General features: G+C 34.0%; 1 protein-coding gene across 1 annotated transcript; it reads left to right on the top strand.

Annotated features, from left to right (window-relative positions):
- Nucleotides 1–9,276: 9,276 nt before the first annotated feature.
- LOC120003337 lies at nt 9,277–14,562 on the top strand. Its single transcript, XM_038852289.1, has 5 exons — nt 9,277–9,769; nt 10,955–11,064; nt 11,159–11,527; nt 11,984–12,515; nt 14,036–14,562. The coding sequence occupies exons 1-5, from the start codon at nt 9,529–9,531 to the stop codon at nt 14,122–14,124; spliced, it is 1,341 nt and encodes a 446-aa protein (XP_038708217.1). The 5' UTR covers nt 9,277–9,528; the 3' UTR covers nt 14,125–14,562.
- Nucleotides 14,563–16,933: the final 2,371 nt, after the last annotated feature.

Raw genomic sequence — 16,933 nt, 5'->3', positions numbered from 1 at the left:
TGTTTGATTTGATATTTAATTTTTTTTATTTGCGTGCGATTTGACATTAGATTCACATTCTCATAATTGGTTTTCTCACCTCTATAATCAGTTTCCCCCAACAATTAAATAAAATAACTTATTATATCACATCAAATATTCAAAGTAGATTGACGTGTACATTTAATGTATGTTGCAAATTGTTCACTATACGGAGTGACCCATTCGTTTGTAGAATCATACCTATATCTAAACCACTGAATCATAATTTTGGAAGAATCTTGATTTGTTGCCTTGCGCCCTTCAAGATCATGATGATATTAGTTGCAGGATTGAGTTACAGATGTTCATGGAACAATTTGAAAAAAAGTCTAGGATTGGTATATTGAACACATCAACTCGTCATGATCCGTCGGCATTCAAGTGGTTTAGATATAGGTTGATAGATGATTACTCGATACCTCCTATTATGATTCAGTGATTTATATATAGGTATGATTCTGCAAACGAATGAGTCACACCGTACAGTGAACAACTTGTATCATACATTAAATGTACCCGTTAATCTACTTTGATGTGATATAATACATTAATTTATTTAATTATTGGGGGTGAAAAAACTAATTATAGGGGTGAAAAAATCAATTATGAGAATGTGAATCTGATGTCAAATCGCACGCAAATCAAAAGAATTAAGGGTGGTTGTAAATAAACCTACTCTAAGGTGCATGTAAAACCTACTCTAAGGTGTAGGTACATCACCTTACGACTGAAAACGTTGTCAACTCACTTGTCATGTAAAAAATTGCATTGTTTCAGAACCAAAAAATAGACTGTGTTGTTATCGATTTTTGTGATTCTTAAAAGTCGAAACTCAATCATTTTTGTTCAAAAACACATGCAGTGATGTTAACGGTTGAAATCCAAACGTATTAAAGTGGGTTTTTTTTTGCCTTTCTCGGCTCTATCTTCAACGGCTCTCTGTATTTAACGTTCAAATTTTAATGACTATAATTTTTTCTATTATAAATAGATACGTTCTCCACTTCTTCCATTCTCTCTATCTTATTTTTGCCATTTCAGAGAAAAAATAAATTTGGATCAGTTACGAAGTTGGGCCGAAGATCTGCGATTGTCAAGTGGTTTTAGTGACAGTCAAGTAAATATACGTACATATTTTTTTGACTTTTTCATAAATTTTTTTTATTAATTGCATATGATAAGGTGAATAATAATCAACATGTTGCTATAGTTATTGGGCACGTAAATAATAATCATTACGTCCTGGTTGCGTTGACAGAGGATTATCCGATGCCTCCCATTATGTATCGATGGAAACACTTCTGGTATGATTGTGCAGCTACATGGGCTACGCCTTAAATGGAACAACTTGATGTATACATGCAGCATACTCGTTCTAGGTTCCCTCCTGAAACTATTGTGTTAGAAGATTAGGGATGCAACATGTATTAATGTGATTCAACAAAATAATTATTTTACTTTATTATAGTAAATAATTTTTAGAGAACTTTATTTGTCAAATAATTTCGAATTTGCATTTATCGATCCATGTCAAATAGACATGGGCCCCACTGATAAACAAAGGAAGAAGTGACCTGGTCTGTCATTCAAACAGAAAAAAAAATTTAAAAATAAAAAAAAGTCTGTAAAAGTGAAACATTATAATGGGGTCTCTGACAGGGGGTGCATCTACCGAAAAGGAGGTTTGAATACCAAAATCCAAGAATTAAATATCAAATCAAGCATAAAATAATATAAAAAATACAAATCAATGATTGAGGGCGAGATTACTAAAATGAGGGATGAGAATACCACTACTCATTTGTGATAAGCTTTTGATATTTCTCAATAAAAATTTACTTTTTTTACATACTTAAAATTTTCACTTTAAAAATAACACAACGAGCCTACCTTTATGATATCAAAATTTTAATGGCTTAATCAATTATTTATTTATTTATTTATTTATTCGTTACATCACATAGATCTCCACAATATTAGAGCATCAATATCAGCTCTTGTAAAGCCACCCGCTACTCTATTTTACAGGATGAGTGTGTACAAAACATCAAAAATGATGATCTCATTAATTCTTATAAAATAGGAGATGGTGATTGCGGAGCTACATGATATTTTATTATTAAAAATTCATTTTATGTTTTTTTTTAATATTTTTGTTATTTAGCTAAAATTTAGACATTTGACTACAATATCTAAAGCCATGAATCACTTTTAAATTAATAACCATATTTACTTCATAGTAATATAAATAATAATTATGTATATATAAAAAAATCCAAATGAAAATGAAGACATGATTGATATGCTTACACAATATTATAAATGTTTTAATATCAGTTGCCAATCTATAAAAATAACTTCTTTTTAGATTGACTTAGAATTACATAAAGTTAAACTTCTCTAAAAAAATAATTAAGATGTAAAGATTATAAACTATGATTCACTATAAATATTCCATAAATACTCGATAAGATCAATTTGGAGTTCAAAATGAACTTTTTTATCTCTGATTTGATAATGTTTATCAATAAAATTTCAAAGTTCCTATGCATGTTCATGTGACACTTCTATTAGTGGAGGACTTTCAGGGGTAGATCTAGAAAATTGATCGAGGGGGGACTTTGTTAGTGGTGGAGTCAGAAATTAGTAAGAGATGAGCCAAAAGTTGACTGAGGTTTGTTGGCCCCCGAATTTTTTTTCCGTTGTTCCCTGTAAAGTGACCGTTGGAAAGTAATGTTTAAAATTTTGACCATTAGAATATAACCGTTTGAATATGCCGTTAGAATATGATCGTTTGAAAAAAATTAAGATATCTTGTCATAGATAATATTTTTTTCATCTTTATTTTATATTATTATTTAATCAAAAAATAGTATTTTCAAAAATATATTTGTTCTTGCATAATATAATCGGTAGAAATTAAACAGAAAAGATATTACAATTGATTGAAGAAAATAATATTTTAAGTTATAGAGAAGAGTTTACGGGAGATGATGTGGAGTGCTGTTGAATTTTGACTCTGTAAAATTATAAAATATCTCTTTTTATTATATTTTAAATAATCTATTAAGAGGAGTTGATGGAGTTGCTCTTAGAAAAATTGAGAAGACAAAAAAAAAATTCAATCGGATAATGATTTGACAATAATGCAAGCTCGTCAATCAAAGTGAAAGCAGATCCGATACACTATGCACCGAGCTATCAACCGGTGCACCCAAACAATTGAAGAATCGAGTAGTCCTTTTCAATTCAATGTTTTGCTAATCGAAGCTCTTAGAGCAACTCCAAGAAGTGATGTATATGAGAATGTAAAATCATAATCGTCAATTTATATACTCTTTTCTTTGTTTTTATCATTCCCAACATATTTCTTATTACAACATTTACTTTCTCTCATTTGAGTTTCCAAATATATAAACCCAGAAAAGAGATAGGGGCCTCACTTTTTATTAAGTTTATAGCTTTTTAGGTGTGTACAGTGTACTTGCCAATTGATATAAGAAAAAAAATCCTAATATATTGTTATTTAAGAAAACAAGCTCATTAGCCCAAACACAAAATGACACGTCATCACATATATAAAAATTAAAAAGTGTAATTCATTGACCTAGAACTTTGATTATCGTACAAGTGAGGGTCATAATTGTAAATAAGAATTAAAGAATTGAAAGAACACCAGTAAAGGCCAAAGAGTAAGAGAACTTGTTCCACTGTTTGTCGTCTACTTGTCTTATTGAAAAAAGGTTTTGAGAGTTTTGAGAGAGAGTCAGAGATAGAAAGAGAAGGGAAGCCATCGATAAATCACCTATTATATATTTCTATTGTTTTGGGCCTTTTGGCACACTTAATTAGAAATTGGTAAATTGTTATTTGTTTCTCTAAACTCTAATTTCCTTTTTCTTTTTTTTGGTTAGGTTTGCGTGTGATTGGAAAATCATGACAAGTAAAAGAAAATTTGAATTGGGAAGTTCAAAGAGGAAGAAGAATGAAAGACAAGATAAACTCACACAATCTCTCACGAGATCTATGAATAGGTATGTAAAACCTACAATAGGCTGTTGTTGGGTCTAAATTAACCTTACTAGCAAGTGTACTAGTCGGCGACTACAGCACAATGATAAGCAAGGGTCGAATCCACAGGGACGGTGTTATGTCTAGTCCAAAGTTATACTTGTATGTATGTATATACAATGCAAACAAAGTAAAGATCAACTCAAGATTGTTTGGGTTGGTAATTAAACTAAGACAAGCAAATAGCAAAATGTTTTTGGTATTTTCTTAGAATAAGGATGCAACTAATGCAAATGATATGAATGACAAGGATATGGAATCCCCCTTGGGAAATGATTTGCAATGACACAAATTCACACACATATTTGCTAATTCGGGCACAACGAATCCGAACCTAAGTCGGTTTTAGCGCACTTAAGCCAAATCTCCCTACAATCGATTACTAGCCATCTTATTGGTCTAGGTCGGATATTCCTAAATACATTCTAGCCATCTTATTGGTCTAAACATGCATAGGAATTCATGGAGTTCTATGGAGATTAGGATTCATACAAATTGTCACCTAATTAAAGGGAGACACATTCATAATCAAGTGTTTCAAGAAGCATAATCTACTTGACATATTATTGTCTAAGCAAATTCTCCAAACAATTTCATCCAAAAACCTAAAGTGTTGGCCAAACACCACAAGCATGAAGAAATTGCAATCAAACATAGAAACACAAGATTTATACCCAAATCAACTCATATATATGTAAATCAAGTCATAAACAAAGTCATCAAACCCAAGGCTTCATCCTAGCCTTGGCACAAGTGATTTAGTTACACATAATGAGAGAAAAACACAAAAGGAGAGATGAGAAAATCATGAATAAACCCAATTAGTTGAGTAGATCCAAGTTGAGCTGAAGAATCTCTCCTTCTAGCTCCAAGAGTCGCCTCCCCCTCTGCTTTCGCTCCCCAGAAATTCTATTCTGGGTCTAAAAACTCCCGCAGCTCGGACAAATCGCGACTTAAAACACCCCAGAAAATTGCTTTTTGCGCCTAGACGCGTTGTTTTCACGCCTAGGCGCATCACGCCTAGGCACACGCCTAGGCGCACGCCTAGGCGCAATCCTAGGCGTGCACAACTTCAAATTCAAGTCCAACTCTCTGGCTGGGCGTGCAGGAGTGATCCTGGGCGTGCACAATTTGTGCGCCTAGGCGCACGCCTAGGCGCGTTACCCCTAGGCATATGATTCAAATGCCCATAACTTCTTCATATGACCTCTGATTTGCATGATTTTAGATTCTACGGAAAGCTTGAGATGTCTAGTTTCCAATGCCTTTTGTTGCGCTCGATTCCAATAACGTGACAGAAAGTTATGAGTATTTGAACACACGAAGGTCGGTGGACATTTTCTTCAATTCAGCCCTTTTTCCGTCGCTTTTCATCCAAACCGCAATCAACCTATCAAAATACAAATCAACACATAAATACACTCATTATTTATCAAAAGAAAGCTTAAGAGGGGGATATTTCTACCAAAAACAATAGGTATTATCATACCTATCAGCTGTGGAATTTAATTGAGAGTGCTATTGCTGGTGAAAGTTTGCCTGAGAATGTGATTGTGAATGATGAAAATTTGAACTCCGTGAATGCTGATGAAAACTTGTCTGAGAATGTGTTTTAGTTTAGCGTTATTTGGTTTCATTTGATGTAATAAATTTATAAGTTTGAGTTGCTTAATTTATTGGATATTGGTGATAATTTATGTGTATTCAAGAACTAATTATATTGCATTTTGGATTTATTAGATATGTTGGATTTCAGATTTATATAAAAAAAATTATTTAGGGGGATGAGGGTCTCATTTTCTTAATTTGTCTAGGGCCTCCAAAATGCTGGAGACGACCCTATGTTAGAGTTAGGGCTGTCAAAAAAACTCGCAGAAAACCAAACCGACCACCCGAACCGACCATTTGGTCGGTTTAACTATTTTTCTTTTTCGAAAACCGATCAATTGTTTTTTTAAAATAAAAAACCGAAATAATTGGTCGGTTTTGAATATTTTTATAAAATCGATCGGTTATAATCGATCGACCGTCATAATAAATATTATAATATATATATATATATATATATTTATATTTTTATATATAATCATTAGTCATTAGTTTTTAATTTATATATATATATATATATACAATATATATAGTATATAATGATTAGTCAATAGTATTTACTTTACTACTTGTGACTTAATAGACACGAACTTTGAGATTTATATTAATATATTTAGGTAATAAGTATATATTAATATTATATATATATATAATTAGATATATAACTCTGTAATTTGGAATATTAATTATTTGATATTAATACGGGAATGAGATATTGAATACTGAATAGAATGCTGCGATTTCAATAGTCTTATTCAGGTATTGATTGCTGATTTTTTTTATGGATCTACTTATTCTAAATTTCTTTCTAAATTGAGGTATTAACAGAAAAACCAACCAAAGTGGAATGGTCGGTTATAACCTTACTGTTACAAAAATTGATCGGTCATTGGTTTTCACTAATGAAAAAATTGAACTTTCGGACGGGGATGAATATACCAAATAACCGACCATACCAACCGATTGACAGCCCTAGTTGGAGTAAAGCGTGTTTAAAATTTTAAATGAGTATGTAAACCACTTTTGAAGTATATATAATAAACATGTGAAAATTTATTTTACATCTCATTGTTAGAGTTGTTCCTATATTGCCATCCTCAAAACAATTCGCAACTAGCCCTTACATGCATTCAGATGAACTTGAATGCACCATATAAACATGTGTTTATGTTAATGAGTATCCTACGAGAACTCTCTCAATTAATCTTTTAAACTTAAAATACATATTCCAATATAATTTTTCGAGATCTCAAAACACTTTTATATCATTTATCCAATAGCTAAGGCGACTTGATAACATTCCCTATAACAAGGACGAAGCCAAAAATTTTTTGTAGCAGGGTCAAAAGAAAATTAAACTTAATAATTCTTCAACAATCAACAAGTATCAAAACAAATTAACCAAACTAATCAAAGTTCAAACGCCTATGCCTTAGGTACTTAGCCTGTTAGCCCCTGCATTTGAGGAGATCAAACTAGGATTAAAATGGATATGTAACCTATCTAGTCATATTATCATAATTGAAATAAAAATTGAAAAAATATACTTGGCTACAGTTGCACTTGGCGTGGTCTCTTTGTCTGAAACCGTTGAATGATAGTTTCATTATCAATCCCATCCAAAATATCTTTCTCAATATATGCGACCAAACAAGCATTAAGCCACTCATCTCGAACACGACTACGCATCCGATTTTTGATAATTTTCATTGCAGAAAATGCTCTCTCTGCGCTTGTAGTTGAGACTGGAAGAGTCAATGCCAAAGTAATCAACATATACACCAATGGATATATCTTATGTTTTCGTGTTTGCACCATTTTATTTGCAAGGCCAACTATTCCCTCTACTGATGAGAATTCAGAATTTTCATAAGGATGTAACCAATAAACCAAATAATCAATTACCATTCAACTAGACAGCTATCAAGATTCAAGAACATGATTTTCTACAAATAACAACTTAACAAGTTACATGTCAAATAATTAAGAACTATTGAAATTTTAACCAAGTACAATAAATGAATCAAAGAATTACCTAAAGAATGACCCAATTTGAGGCTTTGAGCAAATTGCTTGATCTTTGATTGAGCCTTAATAATCATATGAATCAATAAGCACAAAATTGAACAAGAAATAGAGTGATTCCTATTTTACAAGGCTAGTTGGCAGTTGGCGCATGCGACTTATTGACCACTTGTGTAGACTGTGAGTTGTGTTCTCGTCTTCTCGATTCGCCTTGGTAGGTGGTGTTCTCGTCTGCACGTCTATGGAGTATTGACTGAGTTTTTTCCAACTTTACTTTTGTTTCTCTCGTGGTAGATATTGTAGATGTATATGACAACTTCAATTGAGCTTGTCGTTAAACGTTTGGGTTGGACTTTTGACTTCTACTTGACCTAATTAAAACCCATATTTTTAAACACATAAATTCATAACTTATTCACTTGGGCTATTACTTAAACACATAAATTGATCAACTCTAAAGGCCCATATTAGTCACAATAATCATATTTAGACCATATATATATATATTTTAAATTTTAATCGTAAATATATAATAAACAATAATATCATAAAAAAGAAATAACAATAACAAATAAATATGACAAAATATAACATTTGTTCCCCAACTATACCCCAAGTTTCACTTTTGTCATTCAATTTTTTTTTCTCATAATTTCATTTTTCAACTATTGAAAGATATCTATTTTGTCATTCAACTGAGAGAGTAGCCGGAAAAATCCAACTTGACATCTATTTGATATATCGGAGTAATCTTAGCTAGCAAACTTTGACAAATATGAATGATATTATCCCTAAACTATTACCCTCTGTTTGGAACTCCGTATAGGATAATATAATTTTTTTTATCCAATGTATAATTTAATCCTTGAAACTCCATATAGGATAGTATAATTTAATCCTTGTATAAGTTGATGTCTAATTTAATCCTATCCGGTGTTTGAAAATAATCTAATATTAGGCTTATATGGTATAAGATTTGTGATAATATGTCTAGATTATCCCTAATTAAAGTGAGAGTGATGGTCTTTTTTGTCATTTGAAATGTTATTTCTTATACTAAGCGCTCCGTATAAAATAAAAACGAGTTGGAGGTGTTTTAATATTATACGGCCGATATCGTAGAAGAACCACTTTTGTATAAAGTTATACTATCTCGAGTATTTTCAAAATCGTCCAAACACCCGATAAGTTCATTAAAGGATAATTTTATACTATACGGAGTCTTATTTGCTCATCCAAACGAAGCCTTAATGTCTAGCACTTTTATTACTTAAACTATACAACAAAATATTTTTGGGGATTTTGAAGAGTTAAGTATTTGAGGATTTTGTGAGATGACAGGTGTAAAATTTAAGTAAAGTGGAACGACAAATGTAAAAATTATATCAATTGGGATGTCACGTATGATTTTTTTGATAACGAAAGCATTTGAGAGATGAAAATATACCTTTAAATAGTTGAAGGATGAACGGAGTACTTTGTATAGTTGAGAGACAAAATGGATATTTTTGTCAAATAAATAACAAAAGGAATAAGAGGAAGTAGCAGTAAGAGAGAGTAGTGTCAACAACTGTTGTCTCCGAGTGTTTGTTTTGAGGGGGAGAGCGTAGAGTTTGTTGGAGTAAAATAGTGAAAGTAGGTGTTGATAGAGAGGCATTTGATTGTCTTTCATATTCATCTTCATTTCCTTGGTGTTGTCATTGTCTTCTTCTCCTTCTTCAGAGAGAGACGTTTCGAGAGAGAGCGACAGAGAGAGGAGGAGGAAAGGTAATTCAAATTCAGTGAGTCCCAGATGCTCTTTGAATGGGCAAGGGCGAACAAGAAGACCACAATCTGCCACAGCAGAGACATGATCATCGCCACGGAGCCTCTTCTTTGGGGCTCTTCTGTGAGAGATGTTCGAGTATTTCCAGATACATCACTTTCAGATGCTTCTTTGTATTACTCCTTAGCTTGGCGCTTTTGGTTTCTGGGATCTTCTGGATCCTTCCTTCCTACACAAAGATCTCTGGGTTTGATGCCAAGGACGAAATTAAGCTTAGCGGTATCAATTTTCCCTTTTCTTTTTTTTAAAAAATTTGTTCGCTATTTGTGGTGATTTGTTTGATTAGGGTTCCCAGACGCTTGAAGCGTTTATGTTCTGTAATTGGCAATTTTTCCTTTTTATCAAATTAGGGTAATTTGTTGATTTGAGCTAATCGATATGTTTACGTGTTTTTCTTTTCTGTGTTGCCCTTTCTTTTCTGGCAACTATTTTTTGGGTGGCTTTTTTATGCGTGCGTCGTTAGGGCATAAATGGAAGGAAAACGATTCTTGGGAGAAGTGAATCCACAGAAGTTGTCGATTCATGGGACTGTGATCTTTTGGAGTTTAGTTCTCTAATTCTTAGTGAGGCTCTTAGTGACTTACATGTTATGCTGTCAGTTCGTCATGCTATAGGATTATAATAATGATCAAATTTTCAGTAAATATAAATTAATTCTGTTCATGAGGCTCCCACACTGGAATTGGGGGTTGGGAAGTGCAAGATGTACATATGCTTCCTTACCCGTGCAACACAGAGAGGCAGTTTCATGGATTTAAACCCAGTGACATCTATAGTGGCCAAGGGTTTGGGCTTAATGATCAATACTTTTAGTGTTAATCCCTGCAATCGTGGCAGGAGTTTGCGCACTGGCTTTAACATTTTTCTTTTTTTGGCAATCTAAATTCTTATCTGTATAGTTGCTACCACCCTTTAAGTGCTTGGAATGATCTCAACACTTCCATTGAACACTCAGGATGGAAAACTGGTTATAATTAAAATTTTGAGGTTGCTTATCGTTGGCGCTCTTGAGAGAGGACTTGCAAGTTACAATGAGTAGTTTAATTCTGGATGATTTTGATCTTTTGGCCACCACATGCTCCCTTTCCTCCCCCAAGCTTAATTTTTTTGTAACATCTGTTTTGTAGTTTTTTAGCTTGTTGTTATGTTACTTATGTATATTAGATTTAAAAATTCAAGCTGTGAAATCCAAAGACGTGTTTGTAAGAGACCCTACACTTTTGTTGAACTACTACGAGCCGCGTTTGGTTGGTTGATTGCTATAATGTAGAATTTCAATAATGTGCTTGTATGTTATTTGATCAGCAAAAATGTATTTGGGCAGATTTGTTCCAATCTGCAAAAAGACCAAGTTCCCTGTTCAATTTTGCACTTCATATTTATTATTTTAATTCTTATTTGCAGCCACAGTTCAGGCGTGCTTCAGATTGCAGAAGCCAGTTTCGCAGCTAGTTCCATATATTGAAAGACTTGAATATGATATATATGGGGAAATAAGCACTCCAGATATGAAGGTGTGTTTCAATCATATGCAGTTCAACTAATTGATTTTCCTTTTCTTTTATGTGAAAATGAAAATTTTACTCAAAAGCTGCTGTTTCTTTTCAGGTGGTAATTCTATCAATGCATCAATCAGACACATCAAACTGGACCGATGTGGTGTTTGGTGTTCTTTCTGATCCTATAAATGATCCAATAAATTCAGTGTTTCTGAGTGTGTTGAGGTCTTCTTTAATTGAGCTGTTCCTTCAGCAATCCAATCTGACTTTGACAACATCAATTTTTGGGGAGCCCTTTATGTTTGATATATTGAAGTTTCCTGGAGGAATTACCATTATTCCTCCACAATCTAATTTCATGCAGAGTGCCCTGACACTATTTAACTTTACTCTTAATAACTCCATATCTGAAATGAAGGAAAATCTGAACAAGTTAAAGGATCAGTTGAATCGTGGATTGCTTCTGAGACCACATGAGGTATGATGAATTTTTTTGATTGACTTTACACGTTGATCGTGGCATGAATGGTTGACTTATATATTGGTGCTTGTTAAAAAATGTTTTGCTTTTAGAAGAAAAAAAACATAAAAGTAGATTTCTTGGTTAACAACATAACACTCCTATTCAAGAATTTTTCAGAATTATGAGGGTATACGATGAAGCCATTTCTTATTAATGAAGGAAAAAGTCGAGATAGTAAACGTTTATAGAATCACAAAATTACCGATTTTACGAAAGCAAAAGGAGAGCACTGATATTGTGGTGTGGGCCAAGGATTGTCCCAGTTATTGTTGTCGTACCAAAGATATAGTGGAGACCTTATTGGCTCCAACTGAGCTACATAAAGATTTATTTATATGGCTGCCTCTAAATGTGCTTCACGACTAAGCAGCTTGACGCCTGGTGTTTAATTCTCCTTCCCTTCTTATGCAGAATCTATTTGTGCAATTAACAAACGAGGTTGGCTCCACTATATCATCCCCAGTCACAGTTCAGGCTTTTGTCATGTCAGATAATGGAATCTTTTTCCCACAGAGACTGAAGCAGTTGGCCCAAACAATCAGAGACTCTCCTGCTGATAATCTAGGCCTGGATAACTCTGTCTTTGGTAATGTAAATAGTGTAATATTATCCTCTTTTTTGAAGGGGATAACTCAAGTACCCACTCCAGCATCTTCCCCAGCACCAACTCCAGAACTAAGCCACACTGGTGAACCATCAACCCTTCCAAACCCTGTTCCTTCTCCATCTTATTCTCCAGTGTCCCCACCTGACAGTCATCGTCCGCCACCTTGTTCTAACTTAAGATATTCTTCAACTTCTTATTTTACCTACCCATGTTTACCATGCCCTAGCCATTCTTTGCCTCCTTTAAGCTCCCCTGCACCTTCACTGGGTCCCTCCTCACAGTTGTCACCGGATCCATCTCTGTCTCTAGCATATCAATATCTTGCCTCCCCATCATGTAAGTAACTACTGCCAGTTACAGGATTTATATATGTGGTTTTCAATACTTATACTTATATAGTAGTTTAAGATAGCATGTTAGGATGATGTTTTTATTGGAGTAGCAGTCATAGATGTGTAAACTGTTAGAATATATATAAATGATGTGAAACGCCTCAACTCAACAAGTGTGGGCCTTTGTGAGAGCCCCTAGTGTTGGGTGGTTAAGATAGCATGTTAGGATGATCGTTTTATTGGAGTAGCAGTCATAGATGTGTAAACTGTTAGAATATATATAAATGATGTGAAACGCCCCGACTCAACAAGTGTGGGCCTTTGTGAGAGCCCCTAGTGTTGGGTATCGTTTGTTGTGCACGTGTTGGGCCGTCGGATTGTCCAGCCCACACGTGAGGGGGAGTGTTAGGATATATATATGATTGAAACGTTCCAACCCAACAAGTTAACTTATTGGGTTGAATGGTAAAGTGACTAATCTTAACATAAACTATGTGACCTTATACTTTTCTTGAACTTTATGCGTCTCTTTCATGCGTAATATTTCTTTTATACACGTTTATCAAAGAAAAAAAGAAAAATTAAACTATTATTATTATTTTTTTGATAAGTTATGGGTTATATTCTTAACTTTTTGAGGGAGGGGGGTTATATTCCAAGAATTATACTTTGGAATGCTGTGCTTTTAATGGTGATCTTTTGTTGCTTTTGTCCTAAACTTCATTTGCGTTTTTTTTTTCTTATTGATGTGATGGATGCAAGGATTTCATAGTGTCTTCGCTGGCCTGGATTTTGAGAACTGATTGTTGCTTTCCTTGATTGGCTGCATATCACTCATGCTGCAATCTGCACTTAACACTATACTGCTCATAACTTCCTATGAGATTGGCTTTTCTGAACTCCTAGATCTGGGCAGATAGTTTGAATACCACAATCTGATAGCACAGTTACCATGGCATGAATCCGTTGTGGGCATTAACAGGGGAATACAATCTGAAAGCTAAATTCATTGAAGCCCCTCACCTACTTCTCCCGTCTAAAAACCATTAAAGGTGAAAAAGAGAGAACTTTTGGATTCCCCAGGCCTAGGTCTCATCATCACTGTGGATATCTTATTGTACTGGAGGGCCTGAGTCAGATTAACTAGCTGCATTTACATTAACCTCTAAGAGAAACTTCAGCTTGTTGTTGGCTCTGTTGAGAATTTATCCATAGTTGCCTTTGGTAGAAATAGTCGAGGTGTGCATCTGTGGTAGATATGTGTGTGCCACTTTTCCTTTTAAATTTTTTTTTTAGTAGTAGGACTTGTGGTGGCATTAACGCAATTAATCTCCTACTGGAACTAATGCTTTAGGCAATCTGATTAGTCTACAGAATTGGATACTCTCTTGGTAAAACCTTTATTGCTACATATTGCTCACATTTGCATGAAGATGACTATTGAACTGGCATTAGCAAAGTCGGTATTTTGGTTACTATCGTTGATCTTGCAAGCTGTGCTTACATGGATGTGTGCTTTTGCAGCTTCAGCAGTAGTCCCAACTTATCAGGAGATCTGGTCACTTGGAATTTACGGTTTCCTGATCTTTCATCTCATTTGTCGGCTGCAATGATTAGCCATTTTACATATCATACTTCCCAAAAGGATAAAGGCTCGGATGATGATGACTTCCCAAAAGGATTCGAGGCAAGCAAACCCACACAACTTAATTATGTTGGATACCCAATTTTGTAACAGTGAGGATGGATGCATCTCCCATGAGAAGTGAGTTCTAATTTTCTGCAATCAACAACGTGTAAATGAAACTAAAGATGAATTGCAGGTCGAAGCCAGAAAGCTGGTAGGCCTTTATTATCTTCAACTTGTGACATCGGTGGATCGTGGGTTGTTATTCCCGAAGGGAACAACTCCGTACGGTGACTTAAGTCGAGTAGCCGCCGTATCTTGTATCTTGCCAATTGTAAGGTATCTCGGCTCTGCAAGACAGGGCAAAACAGATTGTTGCATATTATAGTGATATCGATACAGGAATAGGATATATATCTTTTATTTTTCTAAACTAGTAGCAATCGTTTTTCTTGAGTTCAAACTAGTATGGACTGATGCTATATCCCATGTTCTTACATCCATCGGCCTTGAATTACTGCAAATGGGATTCAAAGAACCAGAACTTTCCATTACTTTCGGTGCAAAAATTGCCATCGAACAGCCCGACTTGCTTCTAATTACCCACATGAAATGAAATATATTGTCCACATTGTTTGGGTGATCAACTTAGTCATGAACTTGATATATTAAGGCCTAGACTTGTCAATGACCTCTACGATCTCGAACCCTCTCTGGCTACTCAGTGCTCTATTGCTAGACGCATTAGGACGATAAGTAGGAGTGACAAAAAAATTAGTTCCGGGTCAATTTCAAGTCAGACAACAGTATGGATTTACGAAATATTTACATGTCTGGACCCTAATCCAGATTGGATTTTGGATGTACTTAATTGACCAAATTCGGATTGGTTTAAATCTAGATAAGTAAATAAGACAATAACCTAATCAAGGTTAGAGTCTTATGTTTGGACCCAGACTCGGATTTCAGACATACAACTTATGTCCAAACTTGATTTAATCTGGATCGGATGAATTCAATCATCTGAACCGGACAAAGTTTTGCCCACCCTTAACGACAAGGCACCCAAATCCATATCAAAGAACAGTATAGGATGCTGAGAACACAAATGCACCTTGAATCACTCTCCAATTTGGTGAGCCTAATAGGGAACTTGAACAAATGGTTGGTACAAGAGAATATGTGGCATTTAAGAATATATTGAATGAGGTGTCTGAGATTAGCACAATGGGCAACCGGGCCGCCTCCTACACAGGGAATTTGAAATCAAAGACAACAGCTACTAGGTTCATTCCATCAAGAATTGAATAAAGGTAGGATTAGAGAAAAAATTTTCTTGATTTTATTATAATTTAGTAAAAACTATCAAACAAAGAATCTTAACAATTTGTTAATATTAAGTTTACGGATCTTTTGATAACCCTAATTAAATCATAACTTTCATAATAAAAAAAAATATGACTCCTAAAAATACTACTAAAAAATTCAAAATATACTACACAATCAAACGCCGTAAATATATTTCGCAATTACAACGTAACAATAAAGCGATGTTAATAATCTTATTTTTTCAGCACTTCTAAAGTAACACGTCGTAATAGGTAAATATAAATCATGTCAATTGTTTTTCGCGTACAAAGTAACGGTGCTTCAATACAAAAAAAAAAAAAAAAAGAAAACAATTACATATGTTTGGGACAAGCGTCGTTAACTTTTCTCCATAAGACAATACTAGGCTGGCGCGTCGTTGATTAAAAAATACAACTACAAGACGCTTATACTTAAGTGCCGCTGCTTTATAATTAATTTTTTTAATTATAAAGCTTGAAATATATATTAAGTTAGAAACTTAAATATGCAAATAAAAATAGATATAAACCAATGTATATACTAGCCGTTACAACATATCAATATATACAATTACACATGTTAGTATTTTATGCATACACCCGTAAGATATACTTATACATACTTTAACTTTGCACTCTATTGCCTAACTACTTTTTCTTTTTTTTTTTGCAGTGATAGAAGCATTAGATTAACGCTAGTATATAAGAATTAATAAAGATTGTTCTTTTAAATCTAGGTTTAGATAAGGATAAGGGGTTTGCTTATAATTTGTTGTTTAAGACTAAGAGAAATGGCACAAAGGAAGCTAGGGAACAGAAAAGGGAAGCAGAGAGGATGGGAAGAGAGGGCTGTCTCCTAAACATGGTTTGCAATTTGAATTTGTAACAGCAAAATAAAGTCTAAATTTGAAGTGTACACGTGGCTACGTCTTTATTGTCAGATTAAATAAACTGTCAGGATTATCGAATTGTAGACTCTGTAATGGTGTTGAGGCCAATTGAGCCAATCAATGATGGAGAAAAAAATTAGACAAGTTTAAAAATTTTAAAAATAAAAATATGGTGTAATGTGGCACAACTCCCAAACTAATGAATTCAAATTGTAAACTCTACAATTTTAAACGAATTGTGGAGCTCCCAGATCCAAAACAAAAAAAAAACTTGCAAAATGAGTACAGTGGGAAGGAAATGTGGTATGACACAATGGTGCAATTTTGATGGTCCATAACGTATATTTTTTGTAATATTTTTTAGTGGTGAGAGAATGAGATTGATAGAGAGAATATGTAAAGTGGATCCTAAAAATGCTAAAAGTAAGCCAAATACAACCAAGTTACATGCCATACTACATTACTATTTGGTCAACCAAAAATAACGTAGAAAAATGTCACTGTTATATCCATTCATTCATCCACAGCCTAGTAAAATCTACTTTTCTCCTATCCA

This window comes from Tripterygium wilfordii, chromosome 8 (genome assembly GCF_013401445.1).
Source record: "Tripterygium wilfordii isolate XIE 37 chromosome 8, ASM1340144v1, whole genome shotgun sequence".
Classification (NCBI taxonomy): Eukaryota; Viridiplantae; Streptophyta; class Magnoliopsida; order Celastrales; family Celastraceae; genus Tripterygium; species Tripterygium wilfordii.
The sequence above is the reverse complement of the archived record's forward strand: the minus strand, read 5'-3'. Positions and strand labels throughout refer to the sequence as shown.